The sequence below is a fragment of the Cyclopterus lumpus genome, chromosome 17 (genome assembly GCF_009769545.1).
Source record: "Cyclopterus lumpus isolate fCycLum1 chromosome 17, fCycLum1.pri, whole genome shotgun sequence".
In the NCBI taxonomy this organism is placed as follows: domain Eukaryota; kingdom Metazoa; phylum Chordata; class Actinopteri; order Perciformes; family Cyclopteridae; genus Cyclopterus; species Cyclopterus lumpus.
Window position 1 is genome coordinate 9136827 of NC_046982.1, and position 13974 is coordinate 9150800.

Consider the following 13974-nt stretch of genomic DNA (forward strand, 5'->3'; position numbering starts at 1 on the left):
ACTTTTATTGACTAGCCCTTCAGATGTCAAAGAAGACTTTCTTGTTTTTTAAACTGAAGGATCTTCTCTCTGTCAAGTCAAAACAAATATCATTATGCAAAGCTCTGGTGTATAAAAGTATGATTGCAGAAAATGAAATTATGTTTCACCTATTTCATTTGGATATATGTTGAATTCTATTCAAACATCATTTGTTTGCTTTTTGTTTTTTTAATTACAACCATCTGCTGTCACTCTATTCATTAAAATGAACTAGTTCAGTTATAAAGCAAATTTAACATATTTTTATATACCCGCCTCAGGTCCATACACATTTGATCAGACTGGCCAAAATGCAACAAAGTGCATTACATATTGTGATGTTCAGTCTTGGTCAAATGTACTGGGTGACGAATGATAGTTCAGGTAGCTTTCTTTTTTCAAATGACCGCCAGTAAGGGGACCAGACTATTTTGATTGTTCAACCGTAACAGTATGACTAGCTGCAGATGACTATATCAGCGATTACAGGGAGAGAAACTGTTATTCTATCAAACTGTGTAATTTATTTTGTTTTTTTGGGGATTCAATTAAATTTGTATAGCTTCATGGATGTTTGAGTTGGTACGAGGATTATCCTCACCCAGCATCTTCACTGGCAGTCTCTATGCCCACAACCATCTTCCTCATCTGGTGCGCTGTCTTCTCCCTTATTGTCCTATATTCGACCAGCCCAGGTTATGGAGTCTTTTATCCTCGGCTGGTCTTTGGACATTCAAACTCCACACAGGAGATCCCAAGCCGGCCAGCGGGTTCGAACCCTCTAGCTGTGAGGCGACAGTGCTAAGCACTGCATCCCTGTGCTGCCCTCATCCTATACTGACATGTACAAATGACAGGACGGATCTGGACTGCAAAGGAAGCAAGGCGACCTCCTACAGCAGGGCAGGACAACATATCCTCATGCCAGGTGTCATGTCTGGTTATCGCAGTAAAAACTAATTGGAGCTGATATTGTTTCTAAATAATATTGTGTGTTGTAGGCCTTTTGGTAATTTAAGTGTTCAAATACAATCAACTTATTTGACGAATTTGGTATGACGTTGATGTCTTTAAAATTTCTGAAATAATGCATTTTGTAACTAATTTTTTATAAAAAATAACCCCATTCATTGCTTAGTAAGCAGTATTTAATCTGAATATATTTGTCCTTTTCCTATTTCTTTCCCTTTATCTGACGTGTGTTTATTGTTTTTGAAAGGAGGCCTACAACTGAGCTGCACGTCTGCAGTTTCTCACGACCATTTATATGTATGAGTGGTAGGCCATTCATGAATATAACGTAGGCTATAATTGAAGGTACTCGGTGCGGTAGTTCAGTCTTACAGGCTACAACCCTAGCTAGCTGGGCCATAGACTAGTATATTATATACTGGTCTAGTATATAAATACAGCCAGAGCTTAGCTAGGTGGTTTTGGTTTTGCTCTTTAAACACTTCCATACCATGTTTCATACAGGAGACGCGCGTGGGAAGATCCGCTAGTGACTGTTCACAGACTGCAGTCCCTCGCAGACAGACGGAGCTTTCACTGTTTTACATATTGAAGCGAGTTTCAGCCTCGTCTCTCTTTGTCTCGTGAGTACACTTTGTGCGCTCTGTCTCGCTCGTCCGTCGAAAAAGTGCAGTCAATACTCAACAACTTGGAATAAACACGGACGCGAATCCGACGAAACCGCGTTCAGATACTGGTGGACCCGCATCCCGTGTCTCACCCGGGTCATTGTGCCGAACAGACCGACTGTCCACACAGTCGTGAACGCTAGTAACCTCACTGACGTCCCCGCTGCTCCGAGCACGCGCCACCTCCAGCGCTCCAATCGCTGACGGAGAAATGTCCTGACGTCATTCCACAGCTTCCGGGCTGCTAGCGCTGGTCCAGGTGATGCTCAAATTTAGAATTTCACTTAATTTTACATACGTTTAATAATAGACGGGCAGCTGCGATTCAGAACCGAAAGCACCCCGTTAATAGACTGTATCGACATCATGTCAGATCACCGGTAACCACGACAAAAAGACCGGATACGACCCCTTCAACGACGCGGAAAGGAGGTAAGAATTTGCCGCGGCTGCGTGAAGCGCTCTGCAGATGTTGACAAGAGGCACTGATTGTTACCGGCGCGACGGTCACCGCGACACGTCGCCTTCAGTGTGCCACACGGTCGTGGACAGCCAGAGGCGAGTTCCGCGGCTTGGTTCTGGGCTGGCCGTTGACAGTGTGACTGATTAGTACGACGTCAGCAGCTGCAGTGGTTAGCCGGAGCCCGGTATGCTAGCTGCTAGCGCGCCTCCGAGCCGCCCGCTTCTCATGTATCGCCGTTACTACTGCGTTATGGCCGTGCCTCGCGAATCTTGAGATGACGACGCACACGAACCAAAACGTTGTCGAAACCACACACGTATCCAGTGCTTCTCAGGAGTAACGACGCGGATGCGATATTAAAACACGTAAACACAACAGTGCAAGTAAAAAGTAGAGCGCGGAGGCTTGTTTACATAAAGTCAACAATGAGAACGATGCGATGGAGACAATGCGTGACATTATCACAATATTCAAATGATCGAGGGGGACGTTTTGTAATTGAGCAGCAGCCCGTTCAGATACGGGCAATGTGAATAAAGTATATTTAGTGTTAAATTATAGCGAGATTAAGTCATTAGGGACTGTTGAAAGCTGTGGTGTTTATATCCAAGCTCAGTTGTCTCCATTATTGAACTCTGAGTACTTTAACGTGTGTGTGTGTGTGTGCGTGTGTGCGTGTGTGCGTGTGTGTGTGTGTGTGTGTGTGTGTGTAATACTACTTGTATCTCTATGCACGTGGGCCTAACGTCCCCTGTGACAAACGTGCATACAATGGTGGTAATACCCTAGTGTTGCCTCTAAATCCAAGTTATTACAACTGTGTGTCACAGTAATGTTAGTTTTCGTCATTTAATTCATGTGGCACATTGCTGTTGAAATAGTTATTCAGAACAGGTGTGTCCAATTCCCCCAAAGTGAAGAACCCAATGACTGAACCTGTGTCAAACCTCCTGATGTGCCCGGGGCTTTTATTCTTTGTGCATTTTACTCTGCCCAGATATGTACAATATAATTGTGTCAGTTGGTTGTGGTATTTGGGTTTCATTAACCGTCCCCAGTCTCACGGCTGAAACATGTTCAGCCTGTAAGACTGGGACGGCTTATGCAATGTGCATTCAAGTACTTGATGGTAAAAGCTGTTTGCATTCCCATGAAACACTTCACGAAATATACAGAGAATCAAATTGATTCTCTTACCTAGCACTATATAACACATTATATATATATATATATATATATATATATATATATATATATATATATATATATATATATATATATATATATATATATATAATAGGGCCCCGGGTTCGGATCCCGGTCTGAGTGGTACTTCTGTGTGTTTGCATGTTCTCCCCGTGTCAGCGTGGGTTCCCTCCGGGTTCTCCGGGTTCCTCCCACAGTCCAAAGACATGCAGGTTAAACACATTACATGAATATGACAATGAATATGCTGCTTTGAACATCGAGAGGCATTGATTGGTATTATAATGCTATAGTGTCTCAGTCCTTACAGGAGCAGCACAAGAGTGTGGTGCGGTTCAGTGCAGGCGATCGGTGCTGTGTGGCCTAGTTTGACACTAACTGAGGAGTAGCGCTCTAACTTAAATAAAATGTCTGCAAACACATCTCTTTTTTACCATAGAAGTGTGGCATGTTTGATGGGAAAAAAGTATTTGTTTATCTCAATAAGAGCTTCTTTGATTATGCAGCTAAGCATGTAGTCTTACTAAGTAATATTTAGATTGTTTCTTGTATCTTGTTTGCACAAGGCCAGGAGCAGCCCACCTCGTCGGGCACTGTTAGATTCTTCTCAGTATTGTTACATTATCCGTCCAGGTCCTGCTAACCTGCCACATGACCTCTGGACCTCTCGTTCTACGCAGCAGAATGAGTCACTGTCACTAGTTTCAGCATGCTCAGGCTTGGGTGCTGCAGGGCTACACTGCACATTTCACCCTGTCCAAACTAAGAATAACTGAGCTCCGGGAGATGACGGTCAGAGGCGATCCAAAGGTCTTAGTAGTATCGCCAAACAAATGAGAGCAGTAACACATGTTGCAATACTTCATTAGCAAACACTAGTATACTAGTGGTATGAGTTGCAAGCTAGTGGTGAGGCATAGAGAGAATATGTATAATTCCTGAAAATTAGAGAGGCAATGTTTTATTGTGAAACAAAATAGAAAATACAAAGCAGCAAATTCTCACATATCTCATTGGCGACTCATCTTCTGTCCATCAACTAATTAACTAATCATTCCAGCACTATTATTTAATGTGGATGATGTTCAGTGTCGTGGCATCATGCTTTCTCCTTAAGGATGGGATCAACAAGGACAGCGGATCTGGTGAAATAGATAGTGCTAAGAATAGTCAGAGGTGGTCTTCAAGCAAGCAGGGATTCATTTACCAGGAGGCAGTAGCATGCATTTGATGGCGCACAATATTTCCAAATATGCTGATGTATCTTGTCATTCCAGACTATACTTCTAAAATGTCATGTTGTGCCTCTCTGTTGCAGGTCTGGTTGACCTGCTGCGCCAAAGAACCACCGCCTGCAACCTTCAGCCACAGCAGCAGTCGGAATATCAGTGACGAGTGCAGAGCATCATTGCTTCGCCTGATTTGATTCACATCCAGCGCTGACTTCATCCCCCAAACATGAGGTTGAAGGAGGACATGAACCCCCTGCTGCTGCAGGTCTTCCGCTCTGTTGTCTGGGTCTACTCGGTCATCACCTTCATACCCTGGTACTTCTTCTCCGGGGCCGGCGACAACTTGGAACGGGCTCGCCGGATCAAGGCGAGCTCAGTTAGTGGCCACCCAGCAGGGCCTTACAGGGCCATCAACAGCCAAGAGAAGCTGTCGGCATGGCTGCACCCTAGGGTGGACACCCTGGACAAGATGTTTGAATACGCTACGAGTCGGTTTCCAAAGAGAGACTGTCTGGGCACCAGGGAGGTGCTCAGTGAGGAGGATGAGCTCCAGCCCAACGGCAAGGTCTTCAAAAAGGTTAGAGACACTGACCTGTTCCTGTTACTTTTGAAAACTTGCAGCAGATTGTGTGTCAACGACATCCTTTTCTTTTTGTCAGGATATAGTCAAGTGAGTGGGTGGTTTCGCTCGTCACATGTAGGTGTGGGACTGTATATGAATATGTGGGATTGCAGGATGTTCGCTTGTGTCTGTGAGGCGGGCGGAGATGTCTGCCGCTCTTCACAGTGTGAGGAATGTGGGTGGAAGAGCAGCAGTGTTAAGGGTGCTTCGTCTCCTCATTAACACCACCGTGGCTTCGAAAGCCCTGTAGATGGCGCTAACCGACTGCATGTGAAGAATGATGTGTCGGTAACAACATCAGACCTCTTTCAGATTCAACAGACAATATTGCACATGACTTTTATGATATTGTGAAACAGATGGACAGTGATCATATTAATTCCATAGACGTTGAGGTTCCTAAAATCATTTGAGCACTTGCTCCAGAGAAGATGCTCAGGCCTGTAGAATGTATTTACATGCATCAGGTTTCATGTTGTTCGGTGTAGTATTTGGAAATAATCCTGAGTATTGCATATCATCTTTGCTTGTTCTAGGTAATACTCGGGAACTATAACTGGCTGTCATACGAGGACACCTACGGGGCGGCAAAGTGTTTTGGCAGCGGCCTGGCAGCGCTCGGCCAGAAGCCCCAGTGTAACATCGCCATCTTCTGTGAGACCAGAGCAGAGTGGGTCGTAGCAGCACAAGCCTGCTTCATGTACAATTTCCCACGTGAGTGGCAAGAAGACGAATATATGTGCATTCACACGATCTCCGATCTACAGCAAAGGCCTTGAGACGACGGACCAATCTAACTGGCTTTGAATTTTGACAGTTGTGACCCTGTATTCCACCCTCGGACCCATGGCCATCGCGCACGGCCTGAACGAGACGGAGATCACGCACATCATCACAAGCAAAGACTTGCTTCAGAGCCGTCTCAAGGTAGCTGCTTTGCTGTCATCACCCGTCTCTGTGAATTAGAGGTTGTTTATTGTGTGCAACATTTGGTGCTCGGTGATGAAGCTTGGATCTATTTAAATGATTAAATTGTTGCTCTCGCTCACCCTTCTCTCTCCCTCCATGTGCCAGGCCATAGTGTGTGATGTTCCGAGACTGCAGTATATCATTGTAGTCGACAGTAAACCCACAAGCTGGCCAAACATTCCCAGGGGCATCATGGTCTACAGCATGGATGCGGTGAAAGAGATGGGATCCAAGCCTGAGAACAGTGAGTATCTGACAGCATTGTGATTAAAAAGGTTTTCTAATATTGTCGGGGAAATGGAAGCACTCTGATGGAGGCTTAATACAAAGCCAACACCCTGATGTGTAATTGGAGTGATGTGCTGTGTTGGAGTCAGGAAGAGGTCAAATACCCACTTGCCAAGCACCCAATGTCATAATGACAAATCTGAGGAAACTGAAATGAAGTATCTCTTGAGCCACTTGTATAATCTTCCTCCTACCGTATTCGATAGAGAAAACACTGGAATATTATTAAAGATTGGATACTGCAAATAATATAAACACAATATGTCATCCATGCGACATATTTTCTTAATTCATTTTAGCCAAGTTTCCTTCACAATCACGTAGAAAGAATTATATGGAAAATTGCAATAGTTTGCGTTAAGATTAATTAAAAGAGGGGATCCGGCTAAAAAAAATCATGAATGATCTTATGCTCAATCGATAATTGATTATAAAATCCGCTGATGATTAAGGATTTGCTGCTATTAGTTTTTTATTTAATTTAAAATAAAATATATTTAGTTTGTTCGAGCAAAACAAGCATCTTGGTCTTCGTTCCTATCTGACGTTTTATAGACTAAATGATAAATTAAGAAAATAATCAATACATTAAATGACTGATAACAGTTGTTAGTGGCAGCCACATATTCTGACCCTTTCATAGCATACTGCTGTTTGAAAAGTATCTTTTTACATCTCTACTTTAGTGAGCAGAGAACTCTTCACACAAACGTATTATTACAATTAATATTTATATTACTGTGTTATCCATTTCCTCTCCAACAATCACCCCTTGGTTCTTCTGCCTCTGCAGTAGCTGTAGACCGCAGACAGCCAGAGAACTCAGACCTCGCGGTCATCATGTACACCAGCGGCTCCACAGGCATCCCCAAGGGTGTCATGATCTCCCATGGCAACATCATTGCTGGCATCACTGGCATGGCTGAGCGACTCCCTAACCTCAAGTATGCCAATACCAGATTCCCTTCCTCTCTTTTTCTTGTGTTCTGCAACTCTCCAGATCTACAAAATATCTCTGATTGCTTGGGAAAAACATCCAATATCACATCTTCCCTCACACACCTAATCACCACCACCTCACTAGGTTGTCTTATGTGTCCATTGGGGAAATTAACCTGCAATGTTTCTGTGCCGGCAGTGAAACGGACACGTATATCGGCTACCTGCCGTTGGCGCATGTTTTGGAGCTCAGCGCTGAACTTGTGTGCATCTCTCACGGCTGTCGCATCGGCTACTCCTCCCCTCAGACTCTAGCTGATCAGGTCAGTATATAAAAAAAACACACACACACACACATACATACACACGCCTTGTGGACAGCAGGTGTTGTGCGCGGTGCCTGAATTGAAAGTTGTTGCGCAGTTACTCTGGGTAGAGGTGCATACCTAGACTCACCAGGCGGTGTCAGTACACAGTAAGAAGTATGACAAAAGTTGGAAGTGCTGGTACCGACCCATCTCAGCCACGGTATGTCACATTTAATGCTGAGACCTAGGTGCTCTGTAAATCCAGCTGATATGAAAAATTATCAATCATGTATTTTGGCTTCTTTTTGTTCTTTCTGCATAGTCTACCAAGATAAAGAAGGGCAGTAAAGGGGACACCAGTGTGCTGAAACCTACTCTCATGGCTGCTGTACCAGTAAGTCTTTTTTATCACTTCCTAAAAACGCATCAGTCCCGTCATTATTAGTAACATGGCCTCTAACTAACATTTCTAACATTAAGAAACTACAGTCAGACCATCAAATAAGCACTAAATAACAGCCACCGAGTATAGACTTAAAATGTCTAACAGTTTCCCCACCTGCTGCGTTTAGGAGATCATGGATCGGATCTACAAGAATGTGATGACCAAAGTAGAGGAGATGAGCAAACTCCAGAAGACGCTCTTTGTGCTGGCCTACAACTACAAGATGGAGCAGATCTCCAAGGGCTACGGCACGCCTCTCTGTGACAGGTAAAACCCTCATTATAGTCCTGATGACCTGAGCGAGTCATGACTTGGCTAAACATAACCTTGTGTGAGTTCCTGTCAACGCTGAGTCCCTACAAAAGGTGGAGGACATTATTCTCTAGCACGTGAATCCCTGCATGATATTGATTCTGATATTGTGTTTGTACGGGGGGGATTCTTTAGTACGATTTAATAACGTGGTAAAAGTCTGAATGGCAACAAGTTGTTGTACATTTCTGCCACCCCATTGCTCATCATCTCCTCGCTGCGTATTTTAGTTTTTGTCCACCTCCTCCCCCACAGTCTGGTGTTTAAACGGGTGCGTGCACTCCTGGGAGGGAACATGCGGGTTCTGCTTTCTGGCGGGGCTCCACTGTCAGCTGCCACACAACGCTTCATGAACATCTGCCTGTGCTGCCCTGTGGGGCAGGGCTACGGCCTGACGGAGACCTGTGGAGCCGGCACCATCAGTGAGAGTAAGAGAGTGGATTTCCATGTCGAACAGCGGTTGCTTAGTCTGTTAATTTGGGAAATTAATTAACCGACTAAAGTTGATTTGTTGTCATTACCTTAATTTATCAGGAGTCTCTTTTTGTTTCAGTTTGGGACTACAGCACAGGGCGGGTTGGTGCGCCACTGGTTTGCTCAGAGATCAAACTGAAGGACTGGGAGGAGGGTGAGTCAATTGGCAACAACCCAACTTTAGAGAAGGCAACAAGTGCATTGATATTCTAATCGGGTTTGTGCTCCTCTAGGTGGTTACTACAGCACAGACAAGCCCAACCCACGGGGGGAAATTGTAATTGGCGGTCCAAATGTAACCATGGGCTACTACAAAAATGAAACCAAAAACCGTGAGGATTTCTTTGTGGATGAGCGCGGCCAGAGATGGTTCTGTACAGGAGACATCGGAGAGTTCCACGCTGACGGATGCCTCAAGATCATCGGTACGAGATAAACAAACCAGCGTGTGTGTGTCTGTGTCTGTGTGTCTGTGTGTGTGTGTGTGTGTGTGTGTGTGTGTGTGCACTATCAGGACTGTGACATGTGTTCTCCCCTCCAACAGACCGTAAGAAGGACCTGGTGAAATTGCAGGCAGGCGAGTACGTCTCTCTAGGAAAAGTGGAGGCTGTTTTGAAGAACTGCTCACTCATAGACAACATCTGTGCCTATGCCAACAGGTAAAACCCTGCGCACACTCCTCTCTGAATTTATTTCGTCCAGACTTTTGGCTTCAAGTACCTCTTTTTAAGACACCAACAGTCCAGTCAGTGTCTGTTCTGATTCTCTGTTTCCTCTCTTGCGAATGGTGGGGGAAAAAAAACTAAACTTGTGGACTCTTTGGTGCTCATTCCTTAGCGACGAGTCGTATGTGATAAGCTTCGTGGTTCCCAACCACAAGCAGCTAATGGTGCTGGCGGAGCAGATGCAGGTGAGGGGCACATGGGAGGAGATGTGCAACAATTCCCAGATGGAGAAAGAGGTCCTACGCATCATTACCGAGGCCGCTATCTCAGGTAGGGGAACCAAGCCCGTCTGTTTTCTTCGCTCATTTTCATTCTGCCATTGCACTCAAAGCCTTCTCGACCCAAGTGGTGGTTCTCTCTGCAGTAGCTTGACAGTTCAGATTGGCTGTGATGGCGTCTGCCTTGCACCCCAGACTTGCACCAGTATTGCGCTGTAAATGTCACTCTAACATGTGATTCTGCTCTCCCTCCCCCACAACCAGCACAAATGGAGCGATTTGAGATTCCCAAGAAGATCCGTCTGAGTGCTGAACCCTGGACGCCAGAGACCGGGCTGGTCACTGACGCATTCAAACTGAAACGCAAGGAGCTCAAAACACACTACCAAGACGACATTGAGAGGATGTACGGGGGGAAATAACACATAGACACACTCCTAGCAACATGTATATGTATGTGTGTATATATATATATATATATATATATATATATATATATATATATATATATATATATATATATATATGTATGTGTGTATATATATATACACTTGTACACATGCACACATGTACAAGGAGCTCAGAAGCCACTATACTTGGAATACTTGGAGAGGAGTTATACTATAGATACAGCTAGCGCACACATCATTAGAGACACATAAGAGCGTCTCACGCAGCTTCCCTCTGACCAGCTTCGATCAAAAGCGGGGGGAAAACTCTTGCTCAATGCTCCCTGTCAAGACCAAAAGGCAGAAGGTCCCTCACAGAAAAACTGAACCTGCCGGATGTGCACGGTGCGACACACTCACCACTCCCCTTTGATGGATTTAGCCCCTTGAGTCTCCGTGACAACTGAGGTGGCACACAAAGTCGGCCGTCTAGTCAGGCTAGATGTATATCTGGATCAATGTCAGCGCGCCCTCTTTGTTGCTTCGCCCCTGCTTTTTGGAGCCTTCCACCAGTTCAGCATGGTCGATGACTTGTAGTACAGATACCTGGCAGGGAAAAGTGCTGGCATGAGGCTGAGAGAGGGATCCCTCCTGTGCTGTAAGTAACAGTCGGGTTGGAATCAATGCAGGGCTCTCTATTCTCTTTTAATGGCGTCACTGTTTTCTTCATGTTTGGTTTGTCCGCTTTGAAACCCATTCGACGAGTGTTTTTGTGTGTGAGGAGAGCGGTGTTGCAAAGCCATGAGAGATTGAGCATTATCAAGATGTTTTTTCATTACATTTTCCTAATGTTATTTTATGTTTGTAACATTCTGAGGGTTTTTATTTCTTCATCGCCCTGTTTTTTTTATTGCCAATTGGTTTATGCTAATGTGATTCAATGAGCTTTGTTTACACACTTTTTGTTTGTTGTCTTTCCCTCCCCTTCGGCCTGTGTTCCAACATTTGTACATGTCAGTGTGTGTTTACTGACTTGACTCGTAGAAGCGATCCAGTCTTCAGTCTCCTGCTCCTGGCCTTTGCTGCCGGGTCAAACATCAATTGTAAAAGGCATCCATTGGGACTGTTTCCATCCCTGCTCTTTGGCCCCAGCTTCATTTCCCCGCCCCCCCGCCCCCATCTTCGCAGCCCCTAGATACGTCCTAACCTGTGTCTTATTGGTTATTTTATTGGTTCATTGACATACCGCAGCCCTGCCACATATTCCTCCAGTCATCTCCAATGCGCTGTATGGATGTCTCCAAGGGAACTTTTCCCAGCTTCGAAACATTGTTCCATTAGTTCGCCCGGTTACATTTTGGCTGTACGCATTATCCTTTTTTGTTTTGCCATCGGTCTAGTTACTGTTACTTTTGTCTTTTTTTACTTATGAATATGACTACAAAATGAATGTGCAATATTTATACACAAATTTTAAACTGAAGTATGTAGGAAGGAGAAGGAAAAAAAACAAGCATACAGCAGCCCCTCATAGTGTATGAATGTTTAGGCCTTTTGCTCATGTGGGACGATCTGTAGGAAAACAAGCATAGGAATAAAGGAGAGGGTGGTCCAGAGACACTGATGGAGCCCCTTTGAACATACTTTGCTGAACAATGAAAAGTCCTTCAATAATATAATGCTTTTTAATAAGACTGCAAAGTGGAAAACAACACTTGGCATTGTAGAAATTGCATGTTGAAAAGTGTGCAACTGTACCAAAACACTTGAATATATATTTGAGAGAGAAATGAGAGGATCGCACTCCAGTCAAACAACTGAAGAAAATTGTTCATAAATACACTCCTTATTGAATTGTGAGTATACATAGCATAAACTCACCAGACCTCATAGAGAGCAGTTAACACGCGTGTATCTCCAAATTGGTTTTGCTGTATGATACTGTATGTGCAATGTATATAAAAGGGTCAACTGTCATTTGTTTGATCTCCTGTATAACGTACACAGTAATTACTGTATGTTTTCAAAACCGTGGTTATTCTCGTTAGGTTAATGAGCAGAAGAATATAAAGTGTTTTGTCAGTGGTCCTTTTGTAAGGGCGACTTCTCTCCCACAGCTTTGCTTGTTCTGAAGATGTTTAGCGTTATTATAGGTACAGTCAGGTACGCTATCTACTTCTCTTATCAGATGTCTACTGACTCAATATAGAAGGATAACTTTAGCATAAATAAATACAAATGAACAGGCCTATCATGAGATGGGAAGCTGTTTCTCCCTGTTTTTTTTTTTTTAAACTGTTTTTTTTCCTGACATTTCAGTGGAAGGTCAGTAGCTTACTGTGCTGTGTGCTGCTTTTCCTCTACCTGGCGAGAGGTGGCTAGTTGCCTTCTAACACACATGCGCTGTCTTCAGGGGTCTTAAGAATGTGAAGCACTTCCCATGTTTGGTTGACAGCACACAATGCCGTGGACTGCTTCACCCATTGAAACTAATGGCAAGGCGAAGACAGTGGGTGGTTCAAGGACCGCTCCTTGTTGTTTTCACTTGCGCTGTAAATAGGTTGAGAGGGGAGGGGATCAATGATTCAAGTTCATTCAAACTACCAATAATTGTACAGGTGTGAAGTCTCCTGTTAACATATTTAAGAATCTCTGTTACCGACTAGTTTTTGGGGTCTCCTCCTTGTTTTGTGCGGTTAAGTGGCCCTGCGAGCCGGGTCTCCTTCCTTATTTATTTGTGATTTGGCCTTGACAATAATGTAATGAAATGAATAAAAAAATAAGTTTGTGTTGTATTTACTGCTGGTATGTATGTGTTTTATAGGTGTGTTTTACACCTGAATGCAATCTGCAAGGCACAATGTGTGACTGATACGATCAGCAGCTTGATTAGAATCAACCCGAAACCAGAGTTTCTATGGCAACGGAAGGCCAGTGTGTCTGTGCATGTGTGTTTGAGTGCATGTGGTTAGTGAAAGACTTGTGTGGTTCGTGGACGCATAAGGAACATGCAGTCTTTGGAGTCAACCTTCAATCAGAGCTAGTAAACAAAGGATTATGTTTCTATATTGTATCGTTGACAACATGATGACTGTCAGACGTGTGAAATCATTTCTATGAATGAATGAGTAATCCAGAGTCGAGCATTAGTGTGAATTTAACTAGGTTGAAGATGATCAAATAAACTTAAATGTTATGCCCTGATCTTACATCAAGAGTACGCCTGACATTAACCATTATTCACATTATTTCCTCAATCAATTGTTTGGTCCATAAAATGTCATAAAATAGTGAAAATTGCCAATTGCAGTTACCCATTTAAATTACTTGTTTTTTCTGACCATAAAGATATTCAGTTTACTATCATAGAAGACCACATGAGAGAAGCTTGAATGAGATAATTATTGGTATTACTATATAAAATTAGAAAGTGTAAGATAATTAATTGTTGATCAAAATTGAGCAGAATGACGAGTTGATTAATGGACTAATTATTGCAGCTGTAATTCAGCAATTGGCTGGAAATGGTTTGCAGTGGACACAAATGCAAATGAATACAACATATACAAGTTGTATATACTGTAAGTTACATCGTGAATGAATACAGCTCACAATGCAAAACAAAAAAGCAAACGGACAAGACATGGTTGTTTTGAAATGCAGTGCAAACAGTAAGACCACAGAGAGATGAGCCATTCCTCTAACCCCTCCCCTCCTCTCCGT

General features: G+C 43.6%; 1 protein-coding gene across 1 annotated transcript; it reads left to right on the forward strand.

Annotated features, from left to right (window-relative positions):
* The first annotated feature begins 1851 nt into the window (after positions 1-1851).
* On the forward strand, positions 1852-13050 carry acsl3b (acyl-CoA synthetase long chain family member 3b). Its single transcript, XM_034554659.1, has 15 exons — positions 1852-2093; positions 4649-5139; positions 5721-5898; positions 6002-6111; positions 6259-6397; positions 7235-7385; positions 7580-7703; positions 8011-8082; positions 8261-8400; positions 8701-8873; positions 8999-9073; positions 9153-9344; positions 9464-9578; positions 9757-9914; positions 10127-13050. The coding sequence occupies exons 2-15, from the start codon at positions 4789-4791 to the stop codon at positions 10282-10284; spliced, it is 2136 nt and encodes a 711-aa protein (XP_034410550.1). The 5' UTR covers positions 1852-2093; positions 4649-4788; the 3' UTR covers positions 10285-13050.
* The last annotated feature ends 924 nt before the right edge of the window (positions 13051-13974 follow it).